This window comes from Cygnus olor, chromosome 15 (assembly GCF_009769625.2).
Source record: "Cygnus olor isolate bCygOlo1 chromosome 15, bCygOlo1.pri.v2, whole genome shotgun sequence".
NCBI lineage: Eukaryota > Metazoa > Chordata > Aves > Anseriformes > Anatidae > Cygnus > Cygnus olor.
In genome coordinates this window covers 64,180-83,207 of record NC_049183.1, presented here as the reverse complement: position 1 = coordinate 83,207, position 19,028 = coordinate 64,180, and the positions used below count along the sequence as shown (strand labels likewise).

General features: G+C 39.5%; 1 protein-coding gene across 4 annotated transcripts in view; it reads right to left on the bottom strand.

Moving 5' to 3' along the window:
* MRTFB (myocardin related transcription factor B) overlaps window positions 1–19,028 on the bottom strand; it is a 90,706-nt gene that overhangs the window by 48,629 nt on the left and 23,049 nt on the right. Inside the window, exon 1 of one of the 4 annotated variants that reach the window (XM_040575241.1) lies at window positions 1,903–3,281. The exons of the other annotated variants lie outside the window; for them this stretch is intronic. Coding sequence (XP_040431175.1) covers window positions 1,903–2,023 — 121 coding nt within the window. The 5' untranslated portion in view covers window positions 2,024–3,281. Of the gene's footprint in view, window positions 1–1,902; window positions 3,282–19,028 lie in introns of those variants that run through there. 4 annotated transcript variants of the gene reach the window in all.

Sequence of the window (19,028 nt, the reverse complement as noted above, 5' to 3'; positions counted from 1 at the left end):
GTTCATTATTTTAATTATTAGGTTGCAAAATTCAGGAAAGATAAAAGAATTAGGAATATTCACTCATGAAAAGTGAAAGCAGCGAATAGGTACTAAAATAGAGAAAATGAAGCAAAAATAGTGATTGTGGAAAACAATCACATATTCTTTTATGCACTGGATAAACTCCAGAACAGTCATGAATTTAGACTGTACGAGTGTCCCCTAATTGTAGATTTTTTCCTACTCTGACAGACCGTCATTATTGTACATTCTTTCAGCCACTTGCTATGTAACTGACATACTCAAAAAAGACTGAAGACAAAAATTAATGTGGTTACTTATTAGCCCACCTACACTATACATCATGCTAGTATTTTTTATTTTACTTATTTCTCCCCTTTTTTCTTGGTAGTTTGCATTTGTTAGCATTTTTCCTACAATTTTTTCCAGAATTGTATGCTTATTCCTCTGTCCCTCTCCAAACTTCCTTGCCTTTGTTCCTGCTGCCCCACACAGCTTCAGAGGTCGCAGCGGCAGGTTTGAGTAAACCTGCTTGGGGGTCGACAAGGCATCCACCATGAAAAAGAAGCCACTGTTGGCCCTTTCTCTCAATCACTGTCTTTCAGGCAGTACCTTTGTGCTGTAATGGAAGCAGAACTGTTATGCTCTCAGCCACAGACAGTTACATGCATCAGTGCTGTACTCATTCTCTATCTTTTTGATCAGTGTTTCTCCAGCCCTAACTTAAGAGCTAAGTAACGCGTTTTTTTTCCTGTTTAAACAAACTGTCAGTTACTAAATTCCGTAAGGAATACAGGGTATCTTTTCACTATCTTAATTGTTATTAATTTCCAAATTAAAAACAAAACCAAACCCAGCACTGAAATTCTGAGAAAGGCATCCTGCATAGCAGGGGTAGGGGAGGAAAGCAGTCTTGTCACAAGAACGAGGAAAAAATCTCTGCATCACCAGACAACCCAATGATATCTGGAGCAAAAGCCAAGGCTGAGTGCTGGAAAAGGGGTGAAGGGATTTCATCTGCTACAAAATACAGCTTGGTTTTGGCTCATTACAAAGTTGGAGTTTGAGTCTTGATCTGCAAAGAGCCTGGTATGTTAACATGCACCAGCTAACCAAGTGTCCTCTGCAGGGCTGGCAGCTGACCTCCAGAGGTCTCTTCCCTCTCCCCCTTAACACAGGCCAGTTAGATGAATACCTCGAGCTAGAAGGAATGAGACAACTTCCATGTCTCAGCAGTATTACTGCCACAGCCTAGCAAATACTTTAAATGTATGTTTGTCAGCCTTAAATAAAGCTCCAAGTATCCTCAAACTATTGACATTTTGCAAACTAATGCTTGTAGATTGTGTCAATTTCATGCACAATCTAAAAGCAATCATATAAGGAGATATAAATTAATTTGATAAGCAGGTATCTGGAAAGCAGGCTCAAATCTAATGTGTCAGAGGGAGGAGGGTATTCTACAAAAGACAGTAGCTGAGAAAAGCAGTGCAGTGTTGACAATAAGATAGCAATACATGTCTGTAACGCCTTGTGGGGTTTTATTTTAGTAGTGTTATATTTTATGATCATTGTTTCATTGTATTTATTTCAACAGTGCCATTTTGAAGCATTTTGTGCAATATTTACAGAAAATTTCAGAGTCCTTCATGAATTTAGCACTACATTTTACTCTGAAGAGAGTAATCACTCATTTTTCTTCATACAATTTCTATCAAACTATTACCATCATTATTTTAACAGTCTCAGGTAATTTCTAAATTTAGCTTTTAGAGGGTAAACAATACCTAATTTGATGAACAAAAATACTTCTTGACATACAGTATGACACCGCAAATACTTGAACTGAATATGCACAGTACTTCTGCATTTCCCGTCCCCAAGCAGCAAGTGACTAACCTTCCTTGAGACTTTTCTGGCTGTTCACCTCCAGGCATTCCTTCTCCTTCAATGGCTTAACATCTCCTGCAGGTAAAATCTCGGAAAAGCCCTGTTGCTGCTTCTTGGAGCTATCAATCATGATGAGAATCCTTTAGAATGGCAACATCCAGCATAGGAAAAAATACTAATAAGTCACCAAGCAGTACACTGCTGCCCCAAACGCTGCTTCCAGTTTCTTTCTCCTAACAAATGAGCAATTGCATCTTCACACAGGCGAAAGCAGCCATCATCCTTCACTTTTGAGGTTGACCTGCAATACGCTCAGTCTGCTTTGGAGGCTGTAACTCCCTCAGACACCAGGCACAGAGCATGTGAAGCACAACTCCCAAATCCCCACCTCTCTTCCCAGACAACCACTCCCCCTTTTCCTTTACTTATGTTTGCTTCCTCTGCACATTCGTGTTTCAATACGCAGCTTGATGGTCAATCATCTGACAAAGAATGAGTCAAGCAGTTAAAAATAAATCCAGCAGTTGCTGAAGGAGCAGCATTCGCTGATACCTAAGACAAACTAATGCTGAGGACTCTCTCCCTTCCCCCGCTTCTCTGCACGCTGTTGCAGGCAGCAGAAATACTTGATCTTTGCCTGACTGGCACATTCATTACTTATTAAGTTTCATCAGTAAACAAAGCTGCCTAATAGTATTTGAAAAAATTACGTTGAGGAACCTCCTCCCTGCTATCCCCGGCTTTGTTTCAGAGATTTATCTAGCAGACCTAAGTGGGAAAAGCCATTCATGATTCCCATGTGCTTCCTTGCAATCTAAGAGAGATTCTATTCCTTTCTGTACATATTGAAAAAACAAGTATTTTATTATTTTCCTTTCTGTATTACAGTTACACTTCTTATTGTTCCCAGCAGTTTTAGGAATATTACCTTGCACAGCTTCTGATCTGCCATTCTCTCCAGCATTTTACATTCATCTCACACGAGTCATCAATTTCAATGTCAATCAGGAAGGTTTGGAGAAAGGGATCTCCCCCAAATTACCTGGCATGAGCCGTACAGGAACAGAAGACTAGAAGACTAACTCACATTTCACTTACCTAGAGCAAATAAACTATACATCATTTTAAATAGTCACAGTATGTCAAAATTAACTACAGCAGATGCATTTTCCCTTCCCTTTGGCCTAAAAACATCATTATACAGACTTTCCATATCCCTACTTTATATTTTAAATCCTTCAGCATGAAATTATGAAGGCCATCTCCACTCAGAAAACACGTTTCACTCTTAACGGCATCAGATTTGAACAGATCTACATGCAACAACATACTCCTGACTCAGAACTGGAGACTAGAGAAAAATCATTTTGCCTCTTTGGATCTTTCTGCAAGACTAGCATCATTCAACACAAAGGAGTGCAAAGGTTCTTCGCCTGAACAGTGAACTCCCAGGCACTTGTGGTGGGGCTGCACAACAAGTAGCACCACTTGAAAGTCTCTCTTCCACTGTCTTCCTGCTGCTGCGAGGAGGAATGCCAGAACTGCTCCCATCTGCAGATGGGAAGGAGGTGTGAGCTTACAGGCAAAAGAAAAATTCCTGCAGCATAAATGATTTGAGGCAGCTTTCCCAGCCTAAAGATTTGTTGTTTGCATATTGCGTATTTAAAATTTATCAGCTTAAATTACAGTTTGCTTAAAGACTAATTATAGGCAATTCCCATACATCTACTTTTGCAGTGATTTTTCTCAAACACAAGAAGAAAAATGACCACAGAACTCATCATAAATCAAATGAACTTCCTCACTGCCTCCAGCCAAATATTAAGCATAAGAAACAAAACTACTGTTGAGAAACTCCACATATCCAGAAAATAAATTCCAAGCAAAATAAAAAAATTAGGGTTCAGGTTTTGGTCACTTTTTTCTTTTCAAATTCTTGTAGTGGATTCTCAACATGTAAGTTGGTTTCAATACAAAATTTTAGTGGAAATTTGCTTTGTGGGCAAAACGAAAGAAAATACTACATGCAAAAGTGAGTGCAGGAAAAAGATTCAAGAAAGCTGCTCACAAATGGCTGGCAATGGCATGGTGAGTAAGATGACCATGAGGCAAAGGCAAATAAATGCCTTTCTCAGGCACACGAAATACTGGTTTCAAAGGAAAATATTCAACAGCTAACGGCTTTATTCATAGTTACTCTTCAAAGCAACAGAAGTATGGGAGTTAAAGTGCCATCTTTCACATTCCACACAATTTGTATTATTACACTAGATTGCCAGTCGCATCTTTTCTTAGTGTTGCATTAACAACGAGTTTGTCATTTTCCAATACTGAAAATTACAAACTGAGAAAAATTGAAACAAAAGTATCTTAATGTCCAGTAGTTAAAAAGTGTAGTATGTGTGCAGATTTTCTTTGAATTCTACATTTAGGACTTAAATCATTAGGCATATTTTAAAGATTGTTCACAGCACTTCTGTGTTTATACACATTTTAATGAAATTGTAATATTTAAATTAAATCTGTTGCAATTTTGCTGCTGTGAATATAACCGTCTAGTTAATATAAAGGTTTCTTTCTAGAATGCAAATAAGTACTGTTTTTTTTTTTTTGCCTTGGGGAAAAAAAAAAGCTAGCCCTCAGTAATAGTTGAGTACAAACTGAATTTTAAAAAATATTAAAGGACAATCACTTTTCATCCAATCAAAAACTAAAAGATTTCCTTAAGAGCAGGATATTCCACAGTGCTATCAGCCAAGCCCAGTACTTGAAAAATGTCTCTCTTGCATTAGGTTAATAAAGGAAAGACCCTACTACTGCAAGTAAAGCTGGACACAGATCCATTGGAATCTGACTTGGAAAACAGTTGAGCTGATAAACAAATGTCTTAATTTAAAGCCCTTCCCTGCCATTTTTATTCATATTGAATGGCACTTTACTCCAGCATTTAAAATTTTATTCAATGGCAAAGTACAGACTTCACAAGCAGAAGTGGAGTCCTTCTGCTTCTCTACCACAAGTATGTTTTGTTATTTTTAGTAATACCATGCTACCTGAGAGGAGTGAGTCACACTGCTCTTGAGAAAAGAAACAATATAATCTAATCTACAGTTTGACAGAAATGTTAAATCTTTTTTTTTTTAAACTGAATTTTCCAAGTTGAACAGCATTTGAAGAACTATTTAAGTGTCTTCTGCAATTTTAAGAGAGTACCTCTCACCTCAAGACTTTGCGGTAGAATCCGTTAAGCAAGAAGTATCGATACCACAGCTGCTAAAGATTTCAGGAGGGTTATCTTGTATAGGACACGAACCTCCTCAAACAGCAGAGGAAAAAAATAAGCAGAACAAATGAACTGAATCCACAAATTTAAAAAAGTTCTATCTGAAAGAGGTTGGTCACATTAAAAATAAATATATATATAGGACTGTGCCACTTGATAATAATACTTTTGTTGAAATCCTAGTAAATTTCAGAGTTCAGAGAATGGAGGATTCACCCACTATCTCTTTGTAACGTCAGTGTTTATTTTCCAACATCACCTGTTTCTTACAAAACAGACTTACGAGTCTTACCAATGAAAAGTTACAAAAAGGAAACATAATTAGGCTGTTTTATTACATATTCACTGAATAACACAACTACCAAATGAAATGCTATATATCTGTTTAAAATTGCCAAATGTCATTTAGTCCTACTATATACCAAAGAACATTTAAGAAGTGATGAAGGTGATAGAGGTTTCCCATTCATTCTATTAGAAAGACTCAACCTGCACAACTGCAGAGAAAGACATTTTGGAGGACATGTCAGTAGACTGCAGATTCACACAGTAGCAATACATTTAAAAAATCTATTCCTATGGCTATAGTCTAACCCCAGATCAGGTACAGATGCAAGTCATTTTTATAGTTGTACAGATCAGTGCAGGGGCAGACATCAAGATGAAGCTAGACCATTTTTTTCTTGTGTGTTTGCAAGTGGCAGGGGTTTAGTGCAGAAAATTCCTGGCTTACAGAGCGATAGAGAAACTTTGAGGCTAAGTAAATAAGAAATCTGAGTAAATAAAATAAAAAAGATTCACAGGCTGGATCTCCATGGTACAGCACAGTGCAAAGACACACAGATTATTTCTGAAAAACACCTTACGTGGATACACATCTTATGTGTTGTATTTTATACAGCACAATAGAAACCGTGAAAGCTTGAGCAGACTAGGGAACAAACGTTAAAGTGGCAAAAGAAGAATAATCTGCTAACAATAGAAAAGAGTGAAGGGGAAAGAATGACTGGAAGGAAAAAGGTAACTAGACACTTCATGATACCTTTGTATCTCAGGGAATCTCATATGAGCAATAACATTAAAAAAAGCGAAGCAGTTTTGCTTGGAGAACTACTACTATTCCCTGTACATGCTGTATTTTAAGTAAAAAAACACTGTTTTAATTTGCATCAAGTTGATTTGTGTTCATGTACATTAGAGAGTCTAATTAGATGATTTCCACAGGTCCATCTCAACCTTATTATTTTGTATTATTGTATTATAACTTAGGACAATATCCAACTTCTTGAGTACAAAAGAGCTAAAGACTCATATAGGACCAGTGGATTATGTCCCAAAAACAACCTACCGCTCGTCTGCAGGATGGACATACCACAAACTGTTAGTGCTCTATGATACTCCATTTCCCATTTTGATTTTTAAATCATTGCAGATGGAATTTATTTTTTATTTTTTAAAATTTCTTCATTACACTGTCATCTCCTAAAGTGACTACTACTTGCAATATTTATTGTGTTCTATATGCAAGTGGCAACCCAGCATTTAAGAATAATGCAAAATTGTAGTTTCATTCTAAAGCCAAATTACACCTTTGCCACTGCCAAAGGAGATGTTTCCAACTTCTCTCCATTTCTCCTTCTCCCTGCTCTCTGTCCGTGTTCCACCCCCAGCTCTAACCACACAATCATCTCGCCTCCTTTGTACTGGCTCTGGTCTAATCTCACAGTAACCCAATTCAAATAGTTGGCCTGCCAAAAAACAAAACCAAAAACACATTCATTTTCTTGCTAGGAAATTATGCCATTAAGCAGTTGCATTGGCTAATCCTGTAACTGGATGTACACAGGAGCCAATAAAAGAAATGCACTGAACAAATAAGGAGTGGAAAAGAAGGTAAGATTGGGGACCTCCACTTTTTGTGAAACTATCAACTGTTTCTAAGTGTCATTTCAAATGACCATCCTCAGATTTCAGTAACAGCAGTAAGGTAGCTTCAAGCTAAATGAGTACTAACACAGATTTTCTTCTGTACTGACATTTCAATAGCCAAAACCCTTTTTCAAATAGCTAAATTTTCACCTCATCCTTCTGCTGCTGACTGTACTTAAATACAGAATGTTCTGTAATATCTGAAAGAGAACTACTCATTTCCAAAGTAAACGTTGGGTGTATAACCTCTCTGATCTAAACACGTACCTGTTTCCAAAGAAATATTTTCAGCAGTACAAATAGCTGGATCACGCTGAGGATCATACAAAAAACATAACAAGCTAGAATCAAAACTGTGGCTAAAACACCAGTTTCTATCAAACACCAAAACACAACCATCTCTTACAGCTAAAAGAGAATCGTAAGCCATGTGTATTGTATCTATCAATTGCAGGTTTAAACTGGGGTACAAATAACATCAGTGGATCAAAAATGGAAGCTGAAGTAAAAGATACATGAGGTGCTTTTTGTTTTGATATAGAATACACCTCTTGGAATTTGCGTTATATTCAGAGGGTAGAAGTACCTCTCCTTTTAATTTCAATTTAAGTTGTATATATTGCATATAAGTGGGTGAAATGAACAATAAAGGCTTCAGAATGGAACGTCTCTGTCAGTTAAACCAAAACCAAGCAACATCTAATTTAATAACAATGTATTGCATAGTGTTTTCATACACGCTTGTTTGCTTTTAATCTAAGCAAAGTGGTACTGTTTCTTCCCATCCTCCTGCAAGACAGACTTTCAAGTGCTCTGCCAACCTTCAGCCTATAGAAAAAGCACTATTTAGAAAGAGGAATTGCCTGCTTGAGGTTCTCCAAAATCACAAGGTACAGGAGGAAACAATGCAGCTACACCAGGCTCCCCACAGTGCCTGCCTGCCTGCCACTCGGCATAGCCCTGGTACCTTTTTATGCATCAGTGGCCTGGTGAGCCAAGCACTAGCAGTGTGCAACTTTAACCTCGTTAAACAAATAACTAAGCAACAACTGCTTTAAAAGTACATTCCAAGTCGTCACATCGTATGGAATTCATTGCTCTGCATTCACATGGAAAACCCGATACAGATGAATTTAAACTCTAGACAAATAAATAAATAAATAAGAGAAGTAGGCATTTAAGCTGTTTCACTACCATGAGATTTTGAAGTGGACAAAAAAAAATTAACGTTGTCAATGTTCACTGTCTAAATGAAAGATTCCCCACCATTTTGCACCCATGTATATGCATCTAGATAAATACATATATAAAAGTATATATGTAAAAAACACACAAAAACTATTTTTAGATAAATACTATTTATATGCAGTTTTAACTGCACATATACACATTTAACAGCATATAAATTTATATACCTATATAAAAGTATATTATACGTAACATAACTTTTTAAGGCCAGTATTCGGTCACCCACCATGCCATCTATGATTTGCTAAGGGCTCATATAATAAATTCTGCACATCACGTACCAGTTTGTTTGCACCACCTTACCATCTTGTAGTGGCTGTATCACAAGCTAACATTTCAATGATAACATAGGCAGCTAGGATTTAGTTCTAGCAATTTAAAATAATTATACAGTGGAATTTAAAATTAACATTCATTTCTAGCTATGCATGTAGTTATCCACAAGGAATTTTTTCAGGGAAAAAAAAGTCAGAATAAGTCAGTTTGATCAACAGATCTCTTTAAAAGAAAGCATACTTTCCATATCTCCTGTAATCAGTCAAATGCCAAGCCCTCTAACAGGATTTTTTTCATATATACCAGATGCCTTAAATTGAGTCAGTCACAGGTCATGTCTCCCATCTTAATCTCTTCACAATAAGCAGACAATTAAAATAAAAATCTATAAATCAAGCTAAAATGACAGAATGTTTGTTTAGAAGTTTACCAAATGGAATGACCCTGCTGGAATTCTTTCATGTAGCCTGTGAAAATGTCAGAATATATTCCATTTAAGAGGTCACAGTCCCTAGAGAGCTCTGAGTTTTGGCCTGTATGTCTTTTCACATGCTTTAATATTTGAAAATTGTTCCTTGTAGACACTGACTGATGCCCTGGGAATGCTAGGATTGTGGGAATTGGCAGTACCAATGACAAAGACAGACTTACTGGGAAATCAGTACCTACTCATTTTGCTCTCTCATCTTATAACAGATGAGACAACATTCAAATTTTATGGGGGGAGGGGGGAGGCAAAAGAATCCTCACGAAGTCATTTGTTCTTTTTGCTGACACCATGCCTTAAAAAAAACAAACAAACATACGAACATATACTAATTAAAACATCGTGTGTTCTTACAACGGATTCTTTAGTAGAATATTTGTACTGGATGTTCCGTGGACTATTAAAACTTAAAGGAGAGAGAAATCACAGAACAGCCGAGATCTTGAGATCATCGAATCCAACCTCCCTGTTCTAGCAGGGTCAGCTGAAACAGGTTGCTCAGATCTGTGCCCACTCGGGTTTTCACGGATCCTACAACCTCCCTGGGCAACCATTCTTCATTTATAACTTACTCTATACATCTATATGGTACATACTATATACAGAAGTATACACGTATGCACACACAACCTACGGTATTACATATATACACCTCTAGAGTGTACTTTCATAAATTGTATACTTCTTTATCTAGGTTTGTCTTTTTACAATACACTTCATTTTGTTGTTGTTGTTGTTGTTGACTTTCTTTGCAGGAGGGCTTTGCCGTTAATCACATCTGTATGCTGTTTTCCAGATCTCATTGCTTACAGCTTAGTGACTGTGGAACTTTAAATTTAAGGTGACATTTCCAATTATTTTCTGTGCCACTCTATTACTTTAATCAGAACTAAGTTTTCCATTTGTTGTTCCCACTATCCATTTTTCTCTGCTCTTGTCTCTCCAAACTGTCTCCAGAAAGTAACTTCTATGCACAGTAGCCTACTCTGTACCATTAGGAGAGAAAAAAACATGCCTAATCAGAGAACTTAAAGGGGGAAAAACTGACGTAGATGAACACAAGGAGAATATCCCAAATTTGACCTGATTCCCTAGCATCAAATTTGCAGGTTAAAATCTATTAAGTGCAGAGAGGATTAAGAATTTGTTCAGAAGCCGTAAAGCTATGCCAAGAACGTATGATACCAGTGCTACTTAATGAGGGAGTGAAAGATAAGAGATGCCCACAACTCTTTTAGATGCCAGAAAATTTCCCCTGGTGCATCAAGTTTATCTGAACAATATCATTAGGTTAAGTGCAATATAGATTTCATTTAGTTATTTTGAGAACTGTCTGTATCGGAGCTGGCTCCACGGATCTTTTAGGACTATGCAATACACACCACTTGGATTTTTTATTTTTATCTTCACAGTAATTCACTACGGTTCCCCCAATTCCTATAGGAGCTATAGTGGTCTATAGGAAGCTGTCATTCTCATCTGACTCAATACCTTAAGGTCTTGGTTCCTGAATGCTCTTGTTCTTATGCAGCCTAAGGCACTAATTTCATAAGACTAATTTCTTTTAATAGGGATTTTTCCAGTCTTGCCTTTTACATAAAGATGTTCGATGTCCCTCAAGGTTTTTTTCCTGACAAACCATCCAACATTCTTATCTCTTCTCAATTAGCTCAATTCTCCTGTAAAACATTAGCTGCTGGCCATTAAAGATTAATGCACAAGATCTAGCAGACAGCCACGGTAGACACATCACAATTTCTTCTACCCTCCTCCAGCACAAACTGGACGATTCGACACAGAACCGAATGCAACCTTGTATGTAGCTACTCCGAGAAGCAGACACCCACGAGCAACACGGGGCAGATCTCTTTTGCCACACAATGCAAAGGACAGAGCATGTGCACACACACAATCTGTTTTACAGCCAAGACCAAGAGCTGAAGTGGGCGGATAAAGTGGTAAAGGACAGTCAATGGCCTGTATAGGATCCAACCAATTACCCATTTCACAAGAACATAACCGAGCACTCATCTGCAGATAATAACTGCACAGAAGTAATTTACTGTCTCTCTTTCAGAAACCAGTAGCCATTGTCACATGAAGGCAATTCTGGCACAATGGGATAGGTTAGGAAGCCACTGGAAAGCCAAGAGAGTTTGCTATTGAAGGCAGAAGCTAGAAACTTTTGACTCTGCTGGTAACCTTCAAACAACTCTGATTGCACAGCTCCTGACAGTAAGACCTTCACACCTACCTCTCCCAGCCCAAATGGCATGCTCACCAGTGCTGGGAAAGTACTAATTCAGCATGCAGAAGGCTTTGCTCTGGCAGTACTGCTTTTCTTTGATGGCATCTGCATGTGCGATCCCTTCCCACCCTTTGGCTCTGGAACAGCAGTTTGAAAGGCTGCATGCAGCACCATCCCCATCCACCCTCCTGCTGTCAGCAGCAGACAACCTGTTCTTCCCTCCCTTGCCACCTCCTGGCTCTCAGACAGAAGCTTGTGAAAGTGCGGTACAGTACGTGGGCAGCACATTGTTCTGACTAGTACTTCAGCTGTGCCATGCTGCCTGCCACTTTTGTCATTCTTCCTCCACTGCAGTCCAGCTACACAACACCTAGTCATCATTTTTCTTCCTCTCGCTCCCAAAGAGCCTCATCTGTGTCACTTTTCTCCTCCCCCAGCTGCTGGCCTTCCTAAGGACATAGCAGCCTGACACAGATGAGTCCTTCCAGCTTCAAGCACAGGTGAACTGTACACAGTCAAGTATCCTGCAGGCAGGAATGCAAACCAGGAGCCTCTTAAGACTACGGCACTCTGCTTCCCAATCTCCATTTACGTGAGCAGTCCAACTGCTACGCCACAGCCATGGACTATATGCCAGTGGCTGCTGTTAAGACTGCCAGAATTACAGGTATATCTTCAGTGTCCAATCACCAGGGATGAAAATCAGAAGCACTGAAAAGATAACTTTTGCTGCTTTCTAACAAGTTGAACAAGAACTGGCTTCCAGAAAACAGGCATGATAATTCACTGCAATCAACTGAGTACAAGTTTACACAATCAATGTGTTGTGTGTATTGACTAATTATCCAGAAATAGATGCAGACTAATGAGAAACTCAAATTTAATCAGCAATTCAGTATTCCCCACAGCTGTCACCCTGAAAAAAGTTGGTCAAATTAAAAGGGAAACTTTAAAATTGTGACAGTCTAGAAGACCACCATGTAACATCCTAGAAAGGTGATTCTTTGTTATTACACACAAACACATACACTGAGTTGTTATTACAGATCAACACATACAATGTTTTATAAACAGTTTATTGTTCTAATCCCCCAAAATTAAATGTTGGCTTTAGTGATGACTCCGTTAAAGTATTTCAGCCCTGCAATAAAACTTTTATCTAGCAAATCAACTTGAAAACTCCTATTACTTGCCTTACAATTAGAATATGAAACGTTAATGAGTTAATATTTCTCTTTCAGAGTCTTTTTGTAATGGAATGAATTACATTTGACAGGACAAGAATATTTTGCTGCTCTTTTCTCTCCCTCACAGTCCCTGAAGAATTTACCCTTTTGTCTTTATTCAGGGAGTAAACTCCTGCATTTAGTAAATGGCTGGAGAAGCTTAAGATTCTCTTTCCCTCCAACTGCTTGTCATTGGTCCTCTACTGGAAGTTACAACCTCTTCAACAGAGCTGGCAGAGCACGTAAATGTTTCTTTGTCAACTCAAAGGACAACACTTCCAGTGGAGGTTAATCTGCACCATGAGATTTTGAACCAAAAAATATTGAGCTATGCTCACCTGAACCATAATGCTAGTTTTGCTCTATGACTGATTGCTGGAGACAGACTGGGCAGGGGAAGGGAAGTAAACTGTAAAAAAAGAATGAAGTAGTATCATCTCAAACTCACCAGGCATGTGCCTGCAATTTCATTGCATGTTTCTGTTACCCTGCTGTAATTGCCTCCATGTAAAACCAAACCAAACCATAAACCTCACACACCTGTAGTGTCAATGACAAAGCCTGAAATGCAGTTTCTGTACTGACTTGGGAAAGTCAGCTTAACACTATGCAGAACAATACTAGAATAATTCAGCCTTCTACTGGACTACTGCCAAAAGTCTCCCTCAAGTAAACAAAGTTTAAAGGATGACTACCGAAGCTCACAGTAATTATAATGCTTCCTGCATAAAATTATTCAACAACAACAAAAAACTTATATATTCCATATTTTTCTATTGAATGCCGTTGTGTTTTTGTGTACTGAAGTCTCATATATTTACAGACTTTATAAAATACTGACATGTTAAAATACTCCAGAAGAAATCCAATTTTGGATTTTCTTCTTGTCCAAACAGATAGTAAGTATTGAAGCTACTTTTAGTATGAATACATCAAATTCACATTTTACTTCTATGATTTTTCTCTTGACTTTCACCATTTCTACCAAATTTTAGTCTGGATTCTCCTGTGAACCAAAACGACTAAATTTGAAATTACAGGTGAGCAACAGTTTGGGTGCTCTGGAGGATCACAGTGCCCACAACTCTGACTGTTCTTTTAAGAAAATAATCTGAACACAAAATTGTGTTTCTGGAAGAAATATCTATCAGTATAAAGTCAGATATAGTCAGCTCTTCCCCATAAGGACAGGGAAAGTACTGGGATGCTCCTCTAAGTACACTTCAGAATTTACTGAAAGAGTATTCTCTGTGGCAGGATGCTTAAACAGTATTAGAAAGACCCATACAACTGAAAAGGATAGGAAATTGCACTGGTGCCCATCAAACACTTGTTTATTGTGTCTACCAGACTGTATTCCTCCAAAAAACATGCTCCAACACTATGAATTCTGTCTCTTCTGCAGTTCTATTTCTTGAGCTTTTTCTTTTTTAAAAATCAATAACCTTATGCTTACAACTGTCTTGAAAACAACTCTGAAGCAGATGACTTAGTCTTCTAAAAAGACCTAGATGATGTGAGACCATGGCCCATTACGTGAACTTTCTACAATTAAACTTTGTCAGAGAGGACATTAAAATCTTTGTGGGTGGCCTGATACTTACTCCAGACAAATGCCCAAAAGGATCCTAAGTAATAAGAAGAATTGTGATAAATAATGATGGCTAACTGTTCTTAAGTCAACTGGCACAGAGGAATGAAAGGCAGCTTCTCAAAATCTTCATCCTCCCCCCCCTACACTTTATTTATGAAAATCTCTGCTCTTATTTCCACAAGCCAAGCATTAGAATCTCTTGCTGCTGCCATTTCTTGGGAAAATAAACAATTAGCAGCTTGTATTTGAAGACAACGCAAAACCTACCTATAAATTATTTCACTAATTCATGAAAGAGAGAAAAGAAACAACTGTCTGATATGGAAGAACTAAAAATTAAATACTCAACAACAAACATGGTTACGTTTAGGATTTGATGCTGCACACCTCGTTTTACTGCTTGTTTGACAATTTATTTGTATTCCTAAAAGCAGAAAAGTAACAGAAGAATGAAATTAAGTGAACAGGGTAAATATATAATTAACACACTCGTAGCAAGGTTGCTCATTAAAGAAATTTAGAAGCTAACGATCTTAGAAGGCGTTTTTGCTTTTAAATTTAGTGGAATCTTGTATTACTAGCCTTCAGAAAATGCAAGGTTTGACTTCAGAGTCAACATACACACCTGAGTCATCCATTTCAATTTTACAGGCAATTTAAAAAACTAAACAAATTTCCCAGGGGTATAATTACACACAGGAAATGCATAAACCCACTGCATTCTCTTCTTCATGAGGTTTATGAGTTAAGTGTTGGCATGTTTAGTCTCATTATGGAATAGCTTTCTTTAAATATGTATTTGTGGTGCTTCCTTGACAAAATGGTAAAAGGTTGTGAGCTATCTTGTGAGCTTTTGGTACAGAAAAACAGGTTATCAGTTGGACATCAAATAATAAGGGCTTTAAACTAGATAGGGCTTTAAACTTGAGTCGAAGGGGGAAGGGGATAAAACCAGGCACGCTGGTGATGAGCTAAGAGATGGTGCGCTAGAATCAGAGGGACTGTGTACTAGTGAGGTCCTTTGGTCGACTACACAAGGTGCTGCGCATAGGGAGGCACATTTGAAGTGCTTCTACACAAACGCACGCAGTATGAGGAATAAAATGGATGAGCTGGAAGTCTTGGCCCAGTCCCACAGCTACGACATCATCGGCATAAGTGAAACCTGGTGGGATGAGTCCTGTGGCTGGTGTGTTGCAATAGATGGTTACAGGCTCTTCAGGAGGGACAGGCAGGGTAGGTGAGGTGGCGATGTATTTGAAGCATGGGCTGGACTGTGTGGAACTTCAAGTTGGCGATGGCAAAGTTGAGAGCCTCTGGGTAAGGATTAAGGGACGAACAAATAAAGGGGATGTTGTTGTGGGAGTCTATTACAGACCACCTGGCCAGGACAACAACGCTGATGAATTATTCTTTGCAGAACTAAGAGATGCCTCAAGATCGACTCCCCTTGTCCTTATGGAGGATTTCAACTTGCCAGACATCAAAACTGGGATCACAACATGGCTGACACAACCAAGTCCAGGAGGTTCATAAAGCACCTAGATGATAACTTCTTGATGCAGGTGCTAAGGGAGCCAACTAGAAAAGGTGCCCTCCTAGATCTGTTGCTGGAGAACAGAGAGGGTCTTGTGGGAGACGTGGCAATTGGCGGCCGTCTCAGTCATAGTGACCATGAACTGGTTGAGTTTAGAATTTATGGTGACAGAAGGAAAACTGTCAACAAAACTTCAGCCCTGGATATGGGGAAAGCAGACTTCCGGCTGCTCAGGGAACTAGTCAGCAAGATCCCCTGGGAAACTGCTTTTGAAGGCATTGGCGTCCATCAGTGCTGGTCAGTCTTTAAGCACTGCCTCCTAAAAGCAGAAGATCAGGCGATTCCAAAATATCGGAAGTCAGGCAAGCGGGGCAGAAGGCCGGCCTGGCTGACCAGGGATCTTCTACTGGAGCTTAGGCAAAAAAGAAAGTGTACGGCTGCTGGAAGGAGGGTCAGGCGATGAGGAAGGAATATAGGGATGCTGTTCGTATTTGTAGGGAGAAAATTTGTGTGGCCAAAGCCCAACTAGAGTTGAAGCTGGCCATGTCTGTGGGAGACAATAAAAGTTTTTTTTTTTTTTTTAGATATGTGAAGAGAAAAAGGAGAACCAAAGAAAACATAGGTCCGCTACTTGATGGGGAAGGTCTCCTCACAGACAATGACATAGGCAAAGCAGAGACGTTTAATGCCTTCTTCGCCTCTGTCACTGATGACGGACTTCGGGACCCAGGGTGCCCTGAGCTGGAGGACCATGACGGTGGGAATGACAAACTCCCAACCGACCCTGAACGTGTGTGGGATTTGCTGCTCCACCTGGATCCATACAAGTCCATGTGTCTGGATGGGATTCATCCCAGGGTGCTTAAAGAGCTGGCAGACGTCATCGCGGGACCTCTCTCAATTATTTTTCAACGATCTTGGGAATCTGGAGAGGTCCCAGTAGACCGGAAGCTGGCAAATGTTGTGCCAGTTTTCAAGAAGGGTAAGAAAGAAGACCCTAGCAATTACAGGCCTGTCAGTCTCACGTCAGTGCCTGGTAAAACTATGGAGAAGATGATCCTTTAAGTTATTGAAGCGCACCTGGGGGACAAGGCAGTCATTGGTCCCAGCCAACATGGGTTCATGAGGAGTAGGTCCTGCCTAACAAATTTGATTTCCTTTTATGATAAGATCACCATCTAGTTGATCAAGGGAAACCAGCTGATGTGATCTTTTTGGACTTCAGCAAAGCTTTTGACATGGTTTCCCATAGGAACCTACTGGACAAAATGTCCAGCATACAACTTAACACAAACATCATACAATGGGTGAGCAATTGGCTGACGGGCAGGGCTCAGAGGGTTGTGGTAAATGGGGCCACATCAGGCTGGCGGATGGTCACTAGTGGGGTCCCTCAAGGCTCCATTTTAGGGCCAGTCCTCTTCAATGTTTTTATAAATGATTTGGATGTAGGACTAGAAGGTGTTCTGAGCAAATTTGCCGATGACACCAAACTTGGAGGAGTTGTGGACTCAGACGAGGGTGGAAAGGCCTTGCAGAGAGATCTGGACAGATTGGAGAGCTGGGCAATCACCAACCACATGAAGTTTAACAAAAGCAAGTGCCGGGTCCTGCACCTGGTACAGGGCAACCCTGGCTATACATACAGACTGGGCGATGAGACACTGGAGAGCAGCCCCGCAGAGAGGGATCTGGGGGTTGTGGTTGACAGCAAGTTGAATATGAGCCAGCAGTGTGCCCTGGCAGCCAGGAGGGCCAACCGTATCCTGGGGTGCACCAAGCACGGCATTGCTAGTCGGTTGAGGGAAGTGATTGTCCCGCTCTACTCTGTGCTGGTGCGGCCTCACCTCGAGTACCGTGTGCAGTTCTGGGCACCACAGTACGAAAAGGACATTAAACTGTTGGAGAGTGTCCAGAGGAGGGCTACAAAGATGGTGAAGGGCCTAGAGGGGAAGACGTATGAGGAGCGGCTGAGGTCACTGGGCCTGTCCAGTCTGGAAAAGAGGAGGCTGAGGGGAGACCTCATTGCAGTCTACAGCTTCCTCATGAGTGGGAGTGGAGGGGCAGGTGACCTATTCTCCGTTATCACCAGTGATAGGACCCGCGGGAACAGTGTTAAGCTGAGGCAGGGGAGACTTAGGCTACACATCAGGAAGAGGTTCTTCACCAAGAGTGTGGTCGCACACTGGAACAGGCTCCCCAGTGAAGTAGTCACTGCACCAAGCCTGTCTGAATTTAAGAAGCGATTGGACTGTGCACTTAGTCACATGGTCTAAACTTTTGGGTAGACCTGTGTGGTGCCAGGAGTTGGACTTGATGATCCTTATGGGTCCCTTCCAACTCGGGATATTCTATGATTCTATAATAAGACAACAAAAAGCAATGTCTCCCAAGTTACAGATTTGTTTTCTTACAGAAAATAATTCTTAAGGATATAGAGTCAAAATAATAAATTAGCTGCAGATCCCTTAGTTTAAAATACTTCATTAATATATTGGTTAACACAGTATTCTGTATTTCAGGATCTTCATACACGGACAAAAATAAAGAAACAACTGTCAAAGACAAGCTCAAGCATTCAAAGTGGCAGTCATTCCACATTTATTTAAGCTAAGCCTAAGTCTCTCCCGTCATATTTTCCCTTCGTTACATTTGTCTTTCTTGGAGTACTGAGGATACGCACACAAAGCACCACGGACTTGCATAAACAGAGGCATCTTGATCACAGACACCATTCTGTGTCTTTCTGAAATGGAGAATACCATGACTTGGACCCGTCCCTAGCTATTCGATACACATGCAGCCCACTAACACATATCCCAATTTTTTCTGCTTTAAAGTGGGGATATTCAGATAGCTGTCCTTCTTATGAACTAATGCTTGTACCATTACAACTGAATTCATTAATAACTTACTGTAGCTAAACTGATTTAATAAACAAAATACTGCATTTACATATGTTCGACGTTCCCAATACTTACTATAAATATTACAAAACACATCTTCATTATTATAAGATACTAGTCTGAGAAAACAAACAACAAAAAAGGTTCCTGCCTTCTTCCCAATAAAAATGAGCCTACATTTGGATTCAGACGTAATTCTTCCCGATGCCTACTGCAACAGTGGAAACGCCTTTTTTCTAAGTTGCCATGCCAACATCAACAATGAGAACAGATATTGGAAAGATTCCCGAAATGTAAGTCTTATTTCTCTTTCATTGTTCAATCTTAAACTATGTGGTGAATTAAACTTTCTAGGATACAATGTGAAACTTCAATTCTTTATTATTTTTGCAGAAAAATCT